The sequence below is a fragment of the Mustela nigripes genome, chromosome 9 (genome assembly GCF_022355385.1).
Source record: "Mustela nigripes isolate SB6536 chromosome 9, MUSNIG.SB6536, whole genome shotgun sequence".
NCBI classification, from domain to species: domain Eukaryota; kingdom Metazoa; phylum Chordata; class Mammalia; order Carnivora; family Mustelidae; genus Mustela; species Mustela nigripes.
Window position 1 is genome coordinate 80047888 of NC_081565.1, and position 21978 is coordinate 80069865.

General features: G+C 49.4%; 1 protein-coding gene across 1 annotated transcript; it reads left to right on the forward strand.

The window, feature by feature from the left end:
* Position 1: 1 nt before the first annotated feature.
* On the forward strand, positions 2-21777 carry KLF9 (KLF transcription factor 9). The gene is made up of 2 exons (XM_059411883.1): positions 2-770; positions 21484-21777. The coding sequence occupies exons 1-2, from the start codon at positions 266-268 to the stop codon at positions 21711-21713; spliced, it is 735 nt and encodes a 244-aa protein (XP_059267866.1). The 5' UTR covers positions 2-265; the 3' UTR covers positions 21714-21777.
* The last annotated feature ends 201 nt before the right edge of the window (positions 21778-21978 follow it).

The following is a 21978-nucleotide window of genomic DNA, read 5'->3' on the forward strand; positions in this document are numbered from 1 at the left end:
GCGGCGGCGGCGGCGGCGGCGGCGGCAGCAGCAGCGCGGCGGAGCCCGGGGCCGTGGATGCTGCGTGCGGAGGCGCTGCCGGTTACGTAAAGATGAGGGGCTGAGGTCGCCTCGCGCTCCTGCGAGTCGGAAGCGCCCCGCGCCCCCGCCCCCTTGGCCGCCGCGCCGCGCCGCGCTCGTCGTCCGAGGCCAGGGCAGGGCGAGCCGAACCTCCGCAGCCACCGCCAAGTTCGGCCGCGCCGCCGGGGCTGCTGTCGCCCGCACCATGTCCGCGGCCGCCTACATGGACTTCGTGGCTGCCCAGTGTCTGGTTTCTATTTCGAACCGCGCTGCGGTGCCGGAGCATGGGGGCGCTCCGGACGCCGAGCGACTGCGACTCCCTGAGCGCGAGGTGACCAAGGAGCACGGCGACCCGGGGGACACCTGGAAGGATTACTGCACGCTGGTCACCATCGCCAAGAGCTTGTTGGACCTGAACAAGTACCGACCCATCCAGACCCCCTCGGTGTGCAGCGACAGTCTGGAGAGTCCGGATGAGGATATGGGATCCGACAGCGACGTGACCACCGAATCTGGGTCGAGTCCTTCTCACAGCCCGGAGGAGAGACCGGATCCTGGCAGCGCGCCCAGCCCGCTCTCCCTCCTCCACCCTGGAGTGGCTGCGAAGGGGAAACACGCCTCCGAGAAGAGGCACAAGTGCCCCTACAGCGGCTGTGGGAAAGTCTATGGAAAATCCTCCCATCTCAAAGCCCATTACAGAGTGCATACAGGTTAGCGGCGTCTCCCTCTCCCACCGAGCTCTGGGGCTGGTTAACCTTTGGCCGGGCAGTCTTTCCGGGCGTTAAGGACACCACGCTCGGCCTCAAGGGTGCCCACATTTTGGATAAGATGCTGTTTAACGCTTTAAAGGTTGGAGCCGCGTAGAGACGGAAAAGCTCCCTCTCTCCGTAATCGTCTCCAGTCTCTAGAAGCCATGGAGAGCCTTAACCTGGCGGGCAGAGTGAGTGCGGAGTGCCAGCCCCTGTGCGTGGCTCGGAGGGGAGTGGTGCCGCCCCTCCCGGCCCGCCCCGCCCCCAGGACTCCCGCACCGCGCGGCCGACCGTGGGGCCACCCCACCTGGGCAGGCGCTGGCACCGGGGAGGTCAAATGGCGTATCTTTTATTTGATTCTCTTGAGGGATTGCAGCGAAATGCCCAGAACCTGGGGAGAAGCGGCACGCTTTACGTGGAACCTTTTAGGGATGACTAAGGACTCATTTAGCTGTACGCTTGCCACTTTTCAGGGCTTGCCGAGGTGGTTTTAAATTTGGCCAAGAGTCCCCAGGGTGGTTTAAAATAACACGGCTTCAGGCGGCAGAGGAGTCTGATCCAGTGATGGCTGGTGGGTTAACTTCAGGACCAGTTAGCCTTTTTAATGACAGCCTTTTTAATGAGATTCGGTAGCTGATTCCCACCCCCCTACCACCCGACCCCCATGATTCGTGGCACCCTCTCTACCCTGAATAGTTAGGGGGCAGGTGTGGTCCTTGCCTGAGGTCAAGGCTCGGTAGAGAACCTGGGCCTGGAGACCTCCTGGAAGGCTCTCTCCCCAGCGAGACCTAAAAGGCAGGGGCCCGGCTGAAGGAATGTGGCCAGGAAGACATATGCAGTATAAAACGGGCTTTGGAGGCGTACAGAGACCTTGGTCAGCCAATTCTGCTGATTCTGTTTAACATAACTCAGAAAAAGTTGGAAAGGGTTGGGCCGTGCTATCTCACCATCTTTAGTAACGTTCTTCTGCCGATGCTATTCTGATAAGGAAGCACAGGACTTGATCTTTTCTTGGATCCTCTGTTCCTTTGACCCTCTGACGTGATCTTGAAGAGGCTGTTGGAGTTACTTAGCCAAGTATTGTCATCTGGGGGTGTCCTTGTTGGTACTTTTAAGACGAGGCCCTGGGCCTGTGGTTTTAAAATGATCATGGGTTGGTTTTTGATTTGGTTTTGCTTTTGAAAAGCAAAGCCACGTAACTGCGTTTCGGATTTTATTTCCTTTGGACGGTGCTTCTTGTCGAGGTGGCTGCTGGCACGGGCGTGCAACAGAGTTTCCTGCGTGATTCATGTCCCAAGAGGTTGTTTGGGGTTGTCATCTAAAGCTGCCCTCAAACAGCAGACTTGGAAGTCTGTATGTGTAAGGCTGTCGGAAGGCAGATGTACGCCCGGATTGGGGGATGTGACCTTTCGTGTGACTCCCCCGGGGTGAGGCAGGGGTATATTAACTGGAGGGTGTTACTCACCAGCAGCTGTTGGGCGGGCCTGGCCTTGTCAGCCATGTTCCCGGAGCTCAGACACCCACTGCCACCTTGAGCAAAGGCACGCTCTCCTTCAGGGAGCTGCCCGGTCAGGAGGCTGGGCTGGGGAGGCCTTGCAGGGTTTCTGTGGCAGCTACCTGAGCCTTGCTGTCTTAGAAAAAAAGATTCCTGGAGTTCTGAACCATTCAGCTGAGTGATTTTTCTCGGGCATTTACAGAAATGGCTGCTTATGGGTGTGTGCATTCGTGCTGATCTCTAATTTTCCATAAGGCAAGGCAGCTCAGCTGTTCCAGGAGAACCTTTTACACAGTCAGGAGTGGAAGACCGAGTGAAATGTTAATCCCATTCTAAATGCTGCAGTCGGTCTCTTGAAACTAGTGATCGGATGAGAGCAGGTGTCTTGTTTAGGTTTGGAGACTCTGGAACACCAGGGCAAGGTTGAACAAAAACCTCAGCGTCTGTAAATATGGTGGGGAGCACCCTCCTGCTGAAGAAGGTGTGTGTCAAGGATCCTCTTTAAATAAGAGACTTAGAGGTCTGGTACATTTGGAAGTGGCAGTTTCGGCTTCACGTTAGATTGCATTGCGGTGGGGGGAAATGAGGCAATGTTGTTGTTGTTGTTTTGCTTTTTGCTGGTATTAAATCCAGAAGGTGGACCTGAGCTAGCCCTTGGAACGTTTGCATTTGGTGAAGATTTTAACAGCTAAAATTCCAGCCACACCCCCCTGCTCAGTGTGGCCCAATGAGAGTCCTTCCTGCTGCGTGGTCGCCTCCTAGAGCCTCCTACAGCTCCCACTTCCATGGACGCAGTGGCCTTAGAAGTTGAGTCATTTAAACAAAATTGCAGCCACCGCTGTCCTTTCCTAAGAGAGAAGGACGATTTTGAGTTTGGTTCTCCTCTGTCGTCTTGTTTCCCAGGTGGGGGAAACTTCAGCGAGTTCCTTCAATTCCAAGCTGGCAAACTAGAGGCTTGCCGCTGGGTTTGCTTCGCAAATCCGTTTGGCTTGGCCAACACAGAGTTAATAGAAAAATGTAATTAGTCACCAGCATCTGAAAATCAGAAGATTCGGCCCAAATCCAGAGTTCTGGCTTCTCTGGAAAAATCGATCAGTCGGGCAGTACGGGGCCTGAATCCCTATCCAGCAACAGTTGGCTTGAACTGATCATTTTTTGCAGGGCAGTGTCCTTTATTTTAATCATTTGCATCATCTTGGCTGGCATGTAAGTTTACTACCCACCCCTTTGAACCTCAGTTTCTTAATCCACTGGATAGGCTGTTACCACTGGTGGTCTCATAGGCTCTTGTGCAAAGATTAAATAACGTAGACAAAGCAACTAGCTTAGGGTGCCACAAACAGAAAACCTCAAGAAATCCTGGATCTGAGAGTTTGTGTGTAATAGAGAGGGATTCCTCCAAATCAGGAACCAGGATGAACTTTTTTTGAAGTAGTACGTCAGTTTACATTTTATAATACTGTGCTCAATTTGCTTTCCTTCAGCCCCTGGGTCAGATACTCTTTTCCAGTAATGTGCTTCTAACCTTTAAGCAGCAGATCCACGGTTTAATTTAAAAAAAGGCCACAAATACATTCCTTCTCATTTCCAGACTTTGGGGACACTTTCGAGGGTATTTTTGGTAACATTACAGCTTAACAATTAGACCCATTAGAGTGCTTTGCCTGATAACACATGCAACATATATATATATATATATTTTTTTTTAATGCAAGCAATTTGAAGTTAATCCTGTCACGCCCCCCCTGCAGACCCACACCCCCATCACTGCCATCACCTACAAACACACACACACACACACACACACACACACAGAGAAGTCCCCTCACAGCCCCCACATCTACAGCCATACACTCCTCCCCCACCTCAGAGCATATACCCCAAACGGGCTCCACAATATCCACTCACACCGCAGGCCTCTGCCAAATCCCATCTCCTCCACCCATCATGAACACGGAAAAAAAAGAAAAAAGTTTATCCTGTTTCCTGACTTTGTGGTCACCTTGCATAGTTATGTATATATGGGGGGGGCGGCGGGGGGGGGTAAGTTTGGAGGAAGGAAGCAAGGTCATCCGAATTCCAGATCGAAGTCTTCAGGACCAGCTGGTGTCGATGAGGCTGACATCCCAGGACAGAGACCTGAGGCTTTGCTCCCAGGCTAAGTGCCATTTTACTTTCTTTTCAGAAGGACTCGAGTCAGCTCTCCCTCAGTGGCGACATGGGTTGAGCTTGAGGACACTGGGTATATCCTTCCAGTTCTACGGAAAACGTTTTAAAAACAACATTTGTTTTTTTTTTTTTTAATAGAGCAGAAGGACATTTGTGTAAAATCAAGGAGACACAGAGTTGCAAAACCCCCCAAAGAGCGATTGCTTCGGTTTCTCCCTCTCCTGCTTGCATATTTCCCTGGGATACCTGAGAAAATCGGGCAGGAGGGGTCTGAAGGACCCTCGCTGTGGAAGGTCTCCTCCAACCCTGGAAACGGGTTTTCTGGGCTCTTTAGGCATGTCCGTTCAGCCACGAAGTTCTCTAGGTTTAAAATTTTGCTAACACAGGTGCCAGGCCTGGCTTGAGCCTCTTGTACTCAATCTCCTTTAATTATCGGAAAAAGCATTCGAGTGAACCCTTTGGTTTAGGACAGCCTTGTCCCATCAGAGGTGGGAAGAAGGACCCATTCCATTCCCCGGGAGGCAGAGGCTCAGGGACAGGGCAAGGTCTCGCTTTGGCCGCAGACCCCAGACTGGGGGCCTCAGGGCACAAGTGTCCTTGGGGCAGGCTCCTCATTTGCCCGCGTCCAGTCTCTGCCACTTTCTCTGCTCTTCCGAAGCAGAAGGGAGGCCCTGCGTGCGGTCCCTGAGGACACATTCTCTGCCCTGTTCTTCTCTCCATAGGGCTCCCCAAGTGATGTGGATTGTTGTATTTCATAGCCTGACACGCTTCATCCAAAATAGATTTACAGCTTAGCCCGAGTGGGGCTTGCTTGCACAGGTAATTGTTTTTCTACCCCACCCCCACCCCCATTTTCTTTCCCCTAAGGAGACGTTAAGACATTTTCTCCCTATAATCGGCCTCCCTCCCATGACATGTCAGTGCCACGGGAAGACTGCAGGGCTGTGTGTGTCCTGAACTCCTTTAAAAGGCCACAAACCACTGTGATAGCTAAGACTTTCCTCACCTGCCAAAGATCTGATGTTTGCCCCCTTGGGGCCATATGCACCCCACTCCCCAGTGAGACAGTCTAGACACCACCTCATGCATCCTGTCAGGGAAAAAAAATGACAATCTACAGGCGAGAAGAAGACAAATAGCAGCACACGGGCTCCAGCTCTAGAAGATGTGAGGTTTCTAAGGATCTCGAGGAGGGACTCCTGAAGGCATTGCTTCTGGGTTTCAGACAAGAGGCTGAAACCCCCTCGGTTCCAAGGACTCATGGCCCAGGTGGCCGCCGGAGCCCCAGCCCGCTGGGGATTGAGGCCTTTCGGGGAACCCAACTTCTCTTTGTTGCCAGTCCCCAAGGTAGGACCCAGGGTTCCTCTTCCTCACTTCCCCTGTCCTCACAGAACTAAAGCAGAGTTGACTTAGAAAAGCTTTGGCTGCCGGCAAGGTTATCGTCTCACAACAGAAAATACACACGGAGTAGAATTATAGGATGAATAGATTTTCCCCCACTTTTCCCCTAGGATCTTTGACGAGTGGCGAGGACAGGGGAAGGGAGAAATAGGGCCTGGGGTGGGGGAGGAGCTCTCTGGACAACTGCAGAGCTGTTTTGATGGCAACACCCCATTACCTTCAGATGTAAAGATGTAACCTGAGGGAAATGAGTTCTTGGATTCTGAACAGAAGGGTCAGATTTACATTCTTGTCTCAATTGTTGACGTTTATCCCAAGAGCCAGTCATTCTGCAATGTCTGTGGGAAATTCCCAGCTCGAACTTCCCAGGGAGAACTATCATATGACCTATTGGGAAAGCGGCTGACAATGGTCTTCCTTGAGAAGTTCGTTGGGAAGAAAAGTGGGCAGATGGGTTCCAGTATTCACTCTTCCAGGAGCCCCTGAGAGCACATGGCGTGCGCCGGTTGGAGTCGGCCTTCTAGGCCATCAGGGTGATTTCTGAATGCCTTACGGTCACTGGCATTTTTTTTTTTTTTTTTAAAGATTTTTTGTATTTATTTATTTGACAGAGATCACAAGTAAGCAGAGAGGCAGGCAGAGAGAGAGGAAGGGAAGCAGGCTTCCCGCTGAGCAGAGAGCCCGATGCGGGGCTCGATCCCAGAACCCTGGGATCATGACCTGAGCCAGAGGCAGAGGCTTGACCCCACTGAGCCACTCAGGCACACCGGTCACGGGCATGGTTGATTTAAACAAACAAGATAAAACCAGCTTCGTCATTTTCGTTAGTCTTGACTTCCAGATTTGGGGGGTTGCTTTTTCCCTCCCCGTGGCTGTTCTCAGGCTTGGAGAAAAAGCTTGCAGCCCTCCAGGCCTCCCCCACATCCGACCCTCCCACCTTCTCCGAATGTTTCTCCAGCAAGCCCCACGCCCACTGAAGAACGTAAATTAGTACCTCGTAATTGGTACAAAGGCACTTTCTGTTTCTATGCAACACACGCAAAAAGGAGGGGCGAAGGGAAAGGAAAAAAAAAAAAACCCCACAGATGGTTAAAAGGAAAGAAATGGGATCCTTTGCAGTGGTCTCTCAGCGGTCCTGTCTCTGGCTGCGCCCCACTTTTTGTTGGGAAGCTAGTCACAGGCCTAGGTCTAGGTCAAAGTCCTTTGGTGGCAGCAGCTGTCAGTATCAAAAGAAAATTTGGAGCTTGAAAGTGACCTTGAGGGGTCATCACACCCATCCTTTTGCCTGTAGAGGAGGGTCTGGCCACCCTCGTAGGCACGGGGATTGTTCTGTGGACGCACGTTCTCTTGGAGGGTTCCGAGGCTGGCCTGCTGCCCTGACAGCCATGTGACTTTGGGCCCAGAGCCCGGCCTCCGGGGGGCCCGGGTTTCCTCAGCAACACAAGAGGGCGCCCCGGACTCTGAGGGCTGTCAAAGACCTGCTAAAGGCCTGGGCAAGGCCGACCTAGAGACCTTCCCTCATGGTGAATTCTTTGCAATTCTTTGATCTGAATTCTCCCCCACCCCGCCACGGTCTCCCGAAAATTCCAACCCTCGGTTAACATTTTTTAAATCCCGGTTTAAAGAGCGGCTTCGCATTAACCAAATTAACCAAGCGAAAGGACAAGAGGTAGAGTCAGCCCTGGGACCTCTGCCCTCTTATTATGGGAACTGCACACTGGGAACCAGCCCGAGGCCAAGTGTCAGTGAGATTTCCTTCTCCACCCTTCCTGGAGCCCTCCTGAAACTTTAATACCTTTTTGGTGCATTAAGGCCAGTAGTAAACATTTGTCTTACCCTGGCCTCAAGCAGTCCCCTCAGGAAATAATAGGACTCACATTATTATGCACAGAGAATGCCTTTCCCACTAAGGGAGTGAGGGGTCTCCATTTTTTATGCCTGGGTTCCTGCGAGGCATTCATTTCCATTGGTGCTCCAAGCCCATGTTTGCAAAGGTGCACCCACAGGCTTCACTTGGAATCTGGGTGCATCGTGAGCTATGTTAGCCTCTGGAATCCTGAGCCGCGAATGAACATCCGGAAATGAAATCCAAGGGTTCTAGAGCTGCAAGAAACAGCTAGCTCTCTGGCTAAGCCCAGGGCCCCTGGGTGTTCGATATTTTTCTTTTGCTTTTTCTTTTTTTTAATAAAACTGAGAATGATCATAAATTTGAACAGGAGAACGGAATTCATCCCTGATTGAGCCTTTTTAAAAAGCGAGGGCATTATTTACATAGATGAAAATAAAGAGAGGGGAGCTTAAGCCATGCAAAATTAATGACAAGGATTTGAAATGCAGGCAGCAGTATTTTGTATCAAACAAAGTGTGAACATTTTTCCAAGGCAAGTCTCTGTCATTTTGGAAGTGAGTGCCTCCCAGAGTCGACTGGAACCAAAGAGGGAACCGGTGGGGCAGGCAACGGACAGAAGCTTTGCAGACACTTCAGAACCGGAATGAATTTTATAGATCGTCTTGGTTCAAAGGGAGGGAAAAGGAGGTTTCCCCATCTCTCCCTCCCAGGGGCCCAGCTTTGATGAGATAGAGGCAGTGAGAAGAGTGTGTGGTAGGGAGGCCAGGCCACTCTAAGGACCTTGAACGCAGGCATCTCCAGGACAGGCCTTTGCTTCAGTAGAGAGAGCAGTCAGAGGGCTTTGGGGCCCTCAGACCTGTGCTCGAGTCCTGCCTCTGCCACTCTCATATGGTACAAACTCTCTGAGCCTCAGTGTTCCCATCTGTAAAATGGGGTTCAGTGATTCAACTGATGTTGTTCCGAGACTAATTCAGATAAGGTGTTTAAAGCATATTGGACAGTGTCCCCATACGCCAAGAATTATAATTAAAAATAATTTACAGGTATTTCCCAGAAGGCCTTGAGGATCCTAGAATTTGTGTTTGCAATTCCGGAGCAGTCCAGCAACAGCTCATTCGTTGAAAGAATATTTATTTATTGAGTGACTGTTACAGGCATAGAGCTGTTTTAGATGTTGAAAGCAGGCACTGTGAACATTGTGAATAATAGTAATAATGGAAAATTATTAATATTGATAGTAATAATAGAAATAGCAATAACATTGAGCATTTTTTATGTGCCAGCTTCTAAGCCAAATGGTTTACATACACTGTGACACTGAAACTCATGGAAGTCCTATGAGATAGGAAAGTACTCTTGTTTTATAGGAGGAATTAGACTTGGTGTCAGTTATCTTAGTCCAGGTTGTTACTCTGGAATTTTCTTCGTATGTTTCTAACTACCTGGAATTACGCATGAATTTTTGTTGGCCTGGACCCTGTGGGGTTCACCAGTGGAAAGAGATCCTGTCTTGCATGCCTCTCCTGGACTTGGCCCCAAGGTCCTTCGCTGTCTACTCTTGTGTTCTAACTCTGGCGCGTGGCTGGTTTTTATGAACCTTGGTTAAGAATATCTACAGAGATCTTGGACTCTGACCAAACCTATCCTATATTTTCCAAGAGCTATTCAGAACCTGCTTCCTTCCCGTTGAAAAGACACCCGTTCTGGGTCCACAGCTGTATTAGTCAGGGCTCTCGGTCTAGACTCTCTGAGTCTAGACTAGGACCAGCTCCTTAAAAAAAATAGAACTTTATTGGTTCAAATTACCCACACATCAGGGTAGCTCTGGTTTCTGGTATCTCTGGATTCGGGGACGCGGTGTCTGGCTCTCTCCCTGGCTCAGCTCTGCTGTCCTGTGCTTTGGCTTCATTCGTGGGCAGGCTGTCTCTGGAGGGTGGTAAGGTAGCCGCCGGTGGTAGCACTTTCCCAGTCTGCCAATTCAGCAAGGAGAGGAAGTTCTCCTTTCCCAGTGATCCCAGCAAAGTCTTGGGCTTCAGTCTTCATAACTGAGCTAGAATTCTGCACCTGTCCCTGAACTCAGTCACAGTGGCATGGCTAGGTCACATGGAACCTCTGGGCTTGAAACCCCTCTCCTGCCCAAGAATTACATAGACTCCGAGTGGAGAGGGGATGGTTTGGACAAGGAAACTCAAGGCATGCTATTTGTGACCCCAAAGAAGCAATGGATGCCAGACAGCCAAAGCCAGCAGACACCCCCTCCATCTGCCCACGTAGAACTATAGACAGGATTTTCCAAAAAGCAGCGGTTTGACAAAATTAAGAGACAGATCCGCATGACAGCATTCCCCCCCTCTCCTTTGAAGAGAAAGGACTCAGAGCTATCTCTGGAGTTCATTCTTAAAGATAGACCGCCACTGCCTATACTAAATGGTCTTGGCAGAAGACAGATTATTTCAACATGCATTTCTTGTGTTCAGGCTCATACTTCATGCCGCTTCCGTGGACGTTCTAGAAGCCTCTCATGGAATAAGGTTAACAGCAGCAGTGTGATAAGCAGCCTCATTCACGTTTTCTTAATTCCGGTTGTCTACCCATTTTAATGCCCAGAGAAATGAATTGTGTCTATAGGAATGTTTGTCACCTGGGTGTGAACAGATAAAGGCCTCAAATTCACAAAGACGGGCTGTTTGTACGACAATTCCCATTGGGGTTCCCGAGTCAATCCATCATGCGTCGTGCCCGACACCACCCTACTAAATAGTGAGGCAAACATTAGCTCTTAAAAATAACTCACAAAAGAACACATAAACATGACTTAAATTTCTGTGCTGCCATAATTCTACGGTGGTTTTGTACCTCTGCCGTTTTAACGGCAGTAAGCAGAATGACAGCCGAACAGCCAGCTTTTCCTCGGTCATGTTACAAATCATCCCCGTGGCCAGCCACGAAATGTTTGTCTAGGGAGCATTATCTGTCGCAAGCGGGGGTTCCCGGTGTGAAGAAACAGGAGCTCTGTCCCTCCAGCCTGAGTCATCTTGATGTCCTGCTGGCTTTCACGTGGCAAAGCTCTGCCCAGGGAATGCCAGCCCCAGGAGGGCTGGTGGGGGGCTGCTTGCGGAAGGTCGGACAGCTCAGTCCTGCCAAGCTTTATGGTCCCTGGTGACAAACACCAGGCCATAGGAACCCGTAGCTCAGCCCATTAAAGCTTGAAAAACGATTTGATGGTGGCCCCTGTGGCATGTGGTCATCACAGCCTTACTGTGGGGCCAGCGGCGTACAGAGGTTGAGCCCAGAGGGAAAAGGCTGGCCGCATGTGCTGGAAAAGCATCACCAGTCCCTCTGAGCCACTGCGAGGGCCCCTGCCTGGCTGGCAGGTAGAGCAGGCATTTTTCTAACCAGACAGCAGTCTTGTCTCCTGGGCTTTTGTCTTTTGCCCATTGCTTGATCCGAGCGGAAGTCGTTAGTCCTGGATCGCGGTTGCTTGAGACTGGGAGCTGTGGATGCTACGTATGATTAGACCTAAGTACGCAAATGGAAAGGGAATCCTTGTATTTGCGAAGGAAGCCAGACGTCTCATTGGCGCTTGTAAAGCCACTGTGTGCATCGGGCACGAATTTCCCAATCACAAGCCCGAGGTGTGCAAAGATGTCACTCCGTAACCAGAGCTGGGTTGTTGAGCGCTGGCGCATGTTCTCCCCCAACCTCTGCCCTCACCCCCCACCATTTTGGGCTGTTGATGCAGAAATGTCATCTTGACTCCTATGCAGGGTCTCTCTGTCACTTCTATTGAATTGCATTCTTTTTTGGGTAAATGTTTGCAAAAATCAGCATTCTCAGCATTCTCTCTCCCTATTCCTTTGCCTTTCTTTCTCCTGGGAGTGAGCTAGTATTTGGGAAGCAAGAAGTCCCCCTCTTTTCTTTCTGACATCATGGGAGGGCTGTGGATCTTGCATACTATGCTTTGACCTTGATGGTCCTCTGTGGGGTGTCGTGTGTCAGCTTAGGTCTCGGTCCTCATGCGCTGACCTCCTCTGCTCGAAAGGGCCTCTGGAGAGTGGCAGATCCTTGTGCTCTGTGACTCGGGATGCCAGGGACATTCTCCCAGCTGTGTGGTCCTGGGCTCAGGGCCCACCCTACATTTGGAAGGGTGAGGCTAGGAGGCATGCACCGAGACCCTCCTCTTGGCGTGGCTGCCCAGATCCAGCAGTTGCGTGCCCCGCCCCGGGAGAGAGGGGACTTCCCCAGAGCGGCTGGTGCACGCTCTAGGCCCCATGACAGTGACCCCTCCCTAGGACTGCCCACACCTATTATTAACAGGAGAGTAGAGAATACAGGACCTTTCTTAGGGACCATCAATACCTGTTCTGTAAACTCAGCCCCTCCAGCCTCTCTATAGCTCAGGTGTCAGTAGGAAGCACTGGTCCAGTCAAGAGACTTGAAACTATACATGCCCTCCCGAAGTCAGCCCGTCTGGGGAGAAGAACCCAGGAGTAAGAGAATGGGAGAAGCCCGTGGTAGGAGGCCCGTTCTCCAGTGAGTTAGAGCCTTTGTTCTTCTTTCACATCTAATCTTGTCTTGTGCTCCAAGTTGAAGGAGGCATTTGAAAACCGGTTCTCATCCTGGCATACCCTTGGACAAGCCCTCTGCCCTCTGAGTTGGCTTTATCTGTCAGGTTTGACAGGTTTGAATCTGATGGTTCTCAAAGTCATCCAAAATGCAAAGATCCAAAGAATCTATGTTCTCAGGATGGTTTTGCCATTAAACATTTATATCCCGCTCAGTGTTTAGTGGGTTCATTTATTATTTCTCTTTCCCACAAACAACTGGGCAGAAGCCGTATAGTCTGGGATGGGCAGGAAGACCGTGGGCAGGGGAGTCAGCTAATCTGAGCCCAGACCTAGCTGTGTGCTTGGGAGTGGGGGTAAGGTCACTGCACCTCCGCCAGCTCCGGTGGGGCCGTATGACTGAGACATGAGGACATTTCTCTTGCTAGGTTGAGAACCCAGAGTCAAGAATCTGGTGTCCACCGTCTCTCCTTCTGAGGCCCCAGCGCACGAATGAACTCCCAGATCCGTTGAGGTTGGGGACACACACACAATATTCAGACAGGCTTGCTTCCTAGACACCGACATCAAGCGTCCCATGATAGATGTTACAGACACACCCCCCACTTCCCAGCTCAGAACCTAAAGAATGGAGCGGGTTGCTTTCCACAGATAAACACAGGGGCCAGGAAGTAAAATCACACATTCAAGCTCTAAAATGACTCTGTTATATCAACCAGTGGAATATAAAAAGAAACCAGATCACAAGCGGGATTCAGAAAGGGGCCAAGAGCAAATGACAGGATAATGGAATGGCAGTAGATATGGGGCAGGACGATTCTTCCAGAGCCGATGAAGTGTGTTTATTTCTTCAGAGCCTCTGCCTGTGCAGGTCGCAATAATTCTGGCAAACGGGAGACTTTGGGTTTTTCTTCTGACTTTTGATTTCTTGATTTTTGAGGTCGTAGTTAATTGGAGCAACGTTTGCAGGGAAGTGTAGAATTGTCTGTTGCCTACCTCTTCTGTCAAGTGCATGGTCCTGCTGCATTTGAGGGTCAAGGACATGAAAAAGAATAGAGCAAAGGCTCACATTCTGTACCTGTAATAGCGTCGCTCCGCAGTTGGAAGGAGGATAGGTGATCGTGGACAAGGGGATGGGGGTCCTGAAGGCCTAGGGTCAGGGCAGGTCTGGACGGGTATGTGTCCCGCCAGCCTCATCTGCGAACGCTGTATGGGACCCTGGGGTTTGCACCCCTGCATACACTCACTCCCCGGCTTCCCAGCGAACGCACGCCTCGGTGTTGCAGCCTTGTCATTACTGTCCACGTAACTCTGAAGGGAGATTCCCGCCTGTCCTTGTGGGGCGATTTTTTCTCAATTACAGAAAAAGTTGGCGGGGGGAGTAGAGAAGGAGTGAGGAAACAGGTGAAGTGTCCTCTGAAAGTTTCTTACTTTCTAACAGTTTGAGAAGGAAACAGAATGATGCTCCTTTCTTTGGTCTTGGACACTGGAATGTTATTTCCCAGTAGAAAGTAAATACCTGACTTGCCCCCCATTCTCTGTATAGAATATATTCTTGATCAATGATCAATCCATTCATGGAAAACTTTAAACTCAAATTCATCCATTTCCTTTGTTTTGTGTAAGACTTTTTTCTAACTTTGTCTTATAAAAGAAACTTCTACTTAACTGTTTTTAAAAAATCAGAAAATACAACAGAAAGTGTTACTCTTAATCCCCCCGCCTGTAGACCTCTACTGTCCATATTCTGTATATACTGTTCCAGGGTTTTCTCCCTCCATAGATGCTGCTCATACCTACCTATTCAGCCGATCACACACTGCCCTTTTCAGGTAGTGGTGTCTTACTAAGGTTTTCCATTTCATTCTGTAACAACCTAGTACCTTTGTAACAAATACACATTTTCCCACTGGATGGATACACTACAATGTAGCAAACTGTTTCTCTTGTTAAGTTGTTACCAAGTTTTAGCTCTTAGGAACCAAGCAGGTATTCCTGTATACCATTGCGTTCCTCTCTAATTAATACCAGAAATAATTCCTAGACGAATGTATTGCCAGATAGCTCTAGATCAATTATAAGTGCATTTTTGCAGAAGTTGTCTGTTTCCTCATGCCTCCGCTAATGATGGGCTTATGTACAAACTTTTTTTTTTCTTTTTTTGATAAGTAGGCACCATGCCCAGCATAGAGCCCAACACAGGGCTTGAACTCATGACCTTGAGGTCAAAAGTCAGGTGCTTAACCAACTGAGCCACCCGGTTGCCCCATATGCACATACTTTTGAACATTTTTGCCTGCCTGATAAATATTTCATTGATGTCTTAATTGACCTGTTTTGATTACTTGTGAGATTAAATATATTTCCATTTATTTATTGGCCATTAATATTTCTTATTTTGCAAATTACTTATTTGCATCCTTGTGCCATTTTATTAAATTGGGTTATTAATTTTGATTTGTAGGTGTACCTTTTGTATTGTCTTTTGTCTTATGCTGCAAATTCCTTTATTCACCATTCTGACTCAAATTTTTTCACTTATGTATATTTTTACTATACAGAAGTTTAAAATTTGTTATGTATTTCACAACTACTCTTCCAATAGAATTTTGCCTTTGGTTTCATGTTTAGACAATCTCTCCCCACTCTAGGATTCTAAAAATAGTCACCTATACTTTCTCTCACCTCTGTGGTCTTATATTTTACATTTATGTATATAAATGTAAATTTATGGAATTTATTGAAGGGAACGGTATAAGGGAGGGACCGAGATTTAATCTTTTCAGATGTCTATACCATTTATTGAGTTAAACATTCATTTCATCACTAATTTGGAGCATCCCATCCGTGTTGAGTCTTCGGTTTATTTTCAGACTTGACTCTGTTCCACTGAGTTGTCTTTTCCTGTGCTGGTCTCGCACTGTCTTAATTATTACAGCTTTAATCATACATTGTAATAACTGGTATCACTAGTGTTCACTTATTGTTGTTCTCTTGCAAAATTTTCTTGGCAAGTGGAGTGTACTTATTCTTCCAAATTCACTTTAGAATAATTTTGTCAAGTTCAAGAAAAAAGAATTTCTAAGGTATGTGTTAATTTCATAGACGACTTTGTACAGCATTGCCATGTTCTACTGTTGAATCTTATCATCCGAGAGCATGGGAAGTGTTCCATTTATTCATTTTCTTTTATATCAGGGTCTGATGATTTTCTTCATGCAGGTCCTGAACTTTTATCATTAGGCTCATCCTGACTGGCTGTGGTTAACATATAAGAAAACCACTGCTCTTTTGTATGTTTATACCGGAGAATGCATTTTTTAAATTTATATTAGTTTTTTTCGGCATTTCTCTTCGACTTTCCAAATAGAAAGTTGTATCAATTGCAAATAATCCTTCTAGCACCTTCCCCTTGTGATGATTTACTTCTTCCTTTGTTATCTAATGGCACTCACCAGCATTTCCTGAACAACATTAAGTAGCTATAGTGATGGGGGCAGTGTCCATTCATGCCTCCAGCCTGACTAATAGAATGCTGCCTTTATCTTCCTGCTGACCTTGCAGGGGAGGTGTTTTCGATCTATATTTTTCTACCCCGTTAAGGAATAATTCTTCTATTTTCCTAAAAGCTTTTATTAGGGCTGGATGTTGAATTTTACCAAACACTATTTTGCATTTTTCGGGGGAAAATACATGTGGGGGTGAGTGTATTAGTCGGTTTAAAGGGGGAATCCTATCAATGTGATTTCCTAATGTCAGGTTATCCTTTTTTCTCTGGAATCCTAGGTGCTTTTTTTATGATCAAAATGCACTATTTTCTCCTCAAGAAGCGGCCCTGATTTTGTCCATCTGCAAGAAGCCATGATTCCTAATTGGCATTTTTGGAGTTCCGTTCTGAAAAGGAGGCCTCACGCCCTTAGATTTGTTTTACAAGAGGGAGTTCCCTTTGGTAGAAGCCATGGGAGGTTCATGAAGCGTGTATTTTTAACCTTCCTGCCTTGATTAAGGTCAGCCCCTTTTAGGCTCTTCCACGGAGCTGGGAAACAGACGGGGAGAAGAGCCAGGTGGGAAAGCAGGTGTGTTGAAAGCCTAGGCCTCCCGGACCCTGGGCCCATAGCTCACTGGCAGCCTTTCTGAATCCAAGGGAGCCTGGACCAAGTTGAGTGTAACCAGCTGGCACTCCCCACACTGTCCTCTTTCTTCCCTTGTACGGAGGACTTACCACTTGGCGTTGTCCACTGACCCCCAGGTAGAGTGGAGGCCCCTTCTGGAAAACAAGGAGCTGTCCCTTCCTTCTGGGCTAAGTTGGCAGGCGCGTATGCGCATAGCCAGCAGCCTCTACTCCCCTCCTCTCGAACCCCTTGGAGGCCCAGCAGACCTCGGGAGGCCTGACCTTTGTCTGCAAAAAAGTGTTCTACACACCGGGTGCCATACTGGATCAGTAGCTATTCTGATCCAGTTAATTTTCTACTCCAAGCCGAGCCTGTCACCGAGAGGTGCTTCGCTCGCGGCTGCAAGGGGAGGGGAGCGGTGTGTAAATACTGAGAGCGCAGGAGCTTGTGCTGCGAGAGCTCTGCTCCCGTAGAGCAAGAGTTGACTGTGTCACTGCCTCTGGGTATGTTTTCCTGTAAAGGCCAGAAATAAAACACTAGTACATGCCTGTTCTTCCTGCCCCCCTCCCCTGGAGAACGGTACCGCTCTCACTAATCCTAAGGACTAATTTAAAGATTCTTTAATTGGTAGTTGCTGTGCCCTGCGATTTGGTCGGTGTGAAGAAACTTAACTGTTCTTTTGTGGGCCTTAGCACTGAGCAGAATTCCAGGCCTGACTTGATTTCCCCTTGGCTGTAGGACGACGGGACAACAGCCACAGCTTCTCCAAGACCTCTCTTTTCTTCCTCTGTCCCATGATCTCTGGTCCCATTCACCTTTAAATTCTGTTCCTTCTCCGCATAGGATTTCTCCATTCCGTACTTTCTTAGGTGCAAAGCGTGTATCATTTTTTAGATGATACATTATTATGTGTCTGCTATTAGCGAACATTCGAAATGTTTCCCAGAGTAGGTTGCAGAACCTTCATGGGTTAAAGAAGTGGGTGGTTTCAAAGGGCTACAAATCCTAGGTCCCCAAGAAGAACCCAGGCTTCCTGCACGCACACATTGTCTGGCTGGCACAATGCTTTGTAAAGTGTTGAATCCAAATGCCTTTGAGGGGACAAAGCCCTATCCAGCACAACCCGTGAATGCACCTGGTGTTTCACCCATTTTCACCATGTGTCTGGCTCCTGAAGACATCTGGACTTGCAAACTCTGGTGTACAGCAGGTACAAGTTCAAGTCTTCAGGGTGAGATCATGGGTTGGCCAACTTTCTCCTTAACAAAGCTTTGTCGGCTGTCCAGTGTCTGCAGCCACTGTTTGACCCCACGGTCGCAGTGAGAAAGCCACCATAGATAACAATACCCAAACAGACGAATGTGGCTGTGGTCCAATAAACTTGGGATATGGACATGGCAATTTGAATTTCATCAAACTTTCTCCTATCCCAGAATATTATTGTTATTTTGATTTCTCCACCCCCCCCCCCCCCCACCTTCCAGCTGCTTTGGTAAAAAACCAAAGTAAAAATGGTGTTTATACCATTTTAACTCACTGACTTTACAGGTCAGATTTGGCCTGGGGGCTATAGCTTGCTAAACCCCTGGTTTAGATCACTGATCCAAAGCTCCTAATGTTTTCCCAAAGGATCCGAGAAAAATAAAGAATGATCCTGGAGATTCTACACTAGGAATTCACATCCAAGTGGATCTTTTTTTAAATGCTTAGAAACTGTAAGGTGGAATTATACGAGTTATATGAGTCTAACAAAGGCTGCTGTTGGCTGGGATTTGCTCTGGGCTCAGTAGGTGGCCCTCTCTTCTCTGAAACGGATAAAGATGCTACGTCAAAGGCAGCATCTGGGTTAGAAGCAAGAGAATAATCACACGGGGACAGCCATGAGGAGCCGTGAGGACAGTGTAGCCATAAGCTAGACTGAAGGTGAATTCAGTGGGGAGGGACCCTGATTACACTTGAAACATACATACATCACAAGCATAAATACTTAATAGTTCTGTACATACAGCCAATTCAAGCTTCATGACCATTTTCCATCGACTCTCTCTTCCATCAAGCCTTCTTCCTAAAACAGAGGGAGAACCTTCTTTCTCTTTCCAATGCAGACTATAGCAGAGTGGTCTTCTGATCCATTTTTTCCACAGTGGACACAGATCTGTTCCAATAAATTAACCTCCTCTCATGACTCACTTGAAAGAAACATGTGCTAGTGAGTAAGCTAAACCACATTACCACTCCTCTAAGAAAAATGACTCTGACGAGTTTTTGTCCTAACAAGCACCGAGAAAACACCAAGCCTTTCCTTTCTGTCGCTTTTCTCACCACCAAATCACAAAGCAGGGGAGAGACGGTTCCAGTACGGAGGGAGCGGGCACGGTGGTTTTGTTTGGCATGCTTTGGTTTGGTTTGGTTTTATAATTCATCGCTGTGTGAATTCTAACCCTTCATTATATTTTTTAACATAACATGTTTAAGAGAACACTTCTCCCATAAACCTTTCACGGGGATTCAGAGGACCTTGGCTGTGTAACTCTGAAAGAGGCTGGAGTTGTCTTCCCCAGCGATCTGGGAACTTCTGAGTAGGTCTGGTCATGTGAGCGACCCCAGCCATACGTACACACACACACACACACACACACACACACACACACACGCTCATACACACACACACGCTCACACACTTAGGAAGTAACTAAATGCTTGGCAGTATAAACAGCACAAAAATCAGACCTGATGTTGTCCTCATCCCAGGGGGTTCAACCTTGTTGGGTTATGACACCCTGAATTCCACCTTTTTGTTCCAAGCTCTGAACCAGGTAGAATGCTGTTGGATCCAGCAGAAATTGCAAAAAAGTGTGGTTTCCAATTCTGTGTTGTTGAGTTTTTCAGAGGGTTCCGTTTGAAGTACGGTTGCTTTTTGTTTGGTTTTGGGGGGTGTTGGCCCTCTGGAGTCTCTGAGCATACTCATGCCTCCTGAACCCCAGCACCCGTCCACCTCGGGTAGGACTCGGCATTCAGCGGTGTCCTGTTGCCTTGTGCTACTGTGGCTCTCCAGCCCCCGGCGAAGCAAGGGTTTACACCCTGACCCACGTGTAACGAAGCTACTGGTACAGATTTGTTTTGCACATATCGGTTTCCCGTAAGAACAAGGAGATTGACCGGGGCGTGATGACCATTGCTCTGCTGAGAGAACAGCAAATAAAATCTTACCCATGTGCGGACTGTCATCGAGATGACATAGGCTTGGTTTTGTTGTTGTTATCGGTATTTCTACATCTCTGGCCCAGGGTAGGAGAAGCAGGGGGCAGGGGAAGGATGAATAATATTTGCATGACTCAGACGCACCGCACCGGGCAGCCCTCAGCCTTTTGAGTCTCTGGGTTCCAGGAAGGTGGGGACAGAAGTGAGAAAACATGCACTCCTCACACCTACCAAAGGAGTGTCTGGAGAGTTCTGCGGAAGGCAGGAGCCTGTGTGCCTAGGGTCTGTGAAGCCCGCTGCTTTGGGCTGTGCTTGAATGAGGTGAGAAGTAGGCAGGCCGGCACACACAGAGGGCCGCACAAGGCCCTCTCATCTTAAACGGCTCATTCTGCCTTTCAGCTTGTGTGTGGGTCCCGCCAATGTGGCCACGGGCCCTCTCCTGCCACAGCAAGGGCCAGGAGGCCCCCCAAGGCTAACGTGATCACATGGGAGGGGGAAGCTTGGCTGCATTTTAATTAAGTGGGACATGGAGACAATATGGTGAATCTGAGGAAAGCCGCCGCGAAGGAAGGGCTGCTGGAAACACCAGCAAGTGCTGAGCCTGTTTCCTCATCTGTGAAATGGGCCACCTCCAAGGGGCAGCCTATGAGAAATCAGTGTGATTATGCATGTGAAGCCTTTAGCGCCTACTGTTTTAGAATAATGTTAATTCTTTGATGAGGAATAGGAAAGAAACTAGGGCCGCTTAGTCTGAACAGAGACTAGAGAAAGAAGAGCCCTCTTCAGATAGTGAAAGGATTATTACGCAGCAGAGGGAACAAATGTATTTTTTGTATAGGACATTATGACTTGGGGCGCCTGGCTGGCTCTATCAGAAGAGGATGTGACTCTTTTTTTTTTTTTTTTTTTTTAAGATTTTATTTATTTATTTGACAGGGATCACAAGCAGGCAGAGAGAGGGGGGAAGCAGGCTCGCTGCTGAGCAGAGAGCCCGATGTAGGACTCGATCTCAGGATCATGACCTGAGCCGAAGGCAGAGGCTTTAACCCACTAAGCCACCCTGAAGAGTGTATGACTCTTGATGTCAGTGTTGTGAGTTTGAGCCCCAAGTGGGGCATAGAGATTAATAATAATAAAACAATATGACTTAAAATATGGCCTTCACAGGGAAGCACATTCCAGGTCTCTAAAAGTATTTGTTACCAAGATGCTCAGGAAGAAGCAGGCTTTCTGGTCGGGTGCCGGCCTCCCTGTGCCCAGACTGGCCCTGACAGAGGCTCGGTGACCACAGCACTCAGGAGCTCCAGGGGAAACACCTGCTCTAGGGGAGACGTGGGTTAGGCTAGCGGCCTCAGCAAATGCAGGGAAGGGCTGAGGTTCCTGACTTTCTGGGAGAACCTGTGCGACCAGCCACCACGTGGAATAACCAGGCCCTTCCCCCAAATAATAGTAGTAATAATGATGATGATGATGATGATGATGATGATGATGTTAGCAGCCAAGGCGCTCAGGGGTCCCCTGGGTGTAACACAGCAGGTTCCTTCGCGTGGAGAACATGATTCAGGGGAACGTCCTCAGGGTAGTTATGGTGTCCCTGGGGGGGTGGCTTAGGCGACAGCAATGTGTCTGTCGGTGTGGGAGGGTCCGCAGCGCTGCTTCCTTCCGAGGCCTCCGTCAGGGTCCTCTGCGCAGACTGTGCCCGCGTGCAGCCCCGTGCCTGGTCCCCGGGGGTCGGGATGCCAGCCCGGCGACGGGGGCCGGGGGGGGGGGGGGGGGGGGGCGGGGGGCGGGGCCGTGTGGCGCGGGTCCCGGGGCTGCCTGCCGCCTTCCGCGACGCTGTGTCTCACCCGCGTCCTGTCTCGACTCCCCCTCCCGCCCGCAGGTGAGCGGCCCTTCCCCTGCACGTGGCCAGACTGCCTTAAAAAGTTCTCGCGCTCGGACGAGCTGACGCGCCACTACCGGACGCACACGGGCGAGAAGCAGTTCCGCTGCCCGCTGTGCGAGAAGCGCTTCATGAGGAGCGACCACCTCACCAAGCACGCGCGGCGCCACACCGAGTTCCACCCCAGTATGATCAAGCGCTCGAAAAAGGCGCTGGCCCACCCCTTGTGAGCGGCGGCGCGCGCCCGCCGGACCCAACCGCGCCGGCGCCCGGGGACACGGCTGGCCGCCAGGGGGCGCGCTGCGGGGCGCGCGGGGCCCTGCCCGCCGCCGCCGCCCCCGCGCTCCCCGCCCCGCCGCGGTTTCTGAAAAGCACAGCGCAGCCCGCGACCCAAGCCCAGCCTGGGGCCCCTCGCGGAGGCAGCTCGGAACCGTCTCTGACTGCTGCAGGGAAGGCGGATGCTTTGGTTTTGGTTTTTTTCTTTTTTTTTTCTCT

Coding starts and splice junctions, on each gene's coding strand:
- KLF9 (XM_059411883.1), top strand. CDS start 266: ATGTCCGCGGCCGCCTACATGGACTTCGTGGCTGCCCAGTGTCTGGTT. Junction 771..21,483: donor CCATTACAGAGTGCATACAG/GTTAGCGGCGTC, acceptor TCCCGCCCGCAG/GTGAGCGGCCCTTCCCCTGC.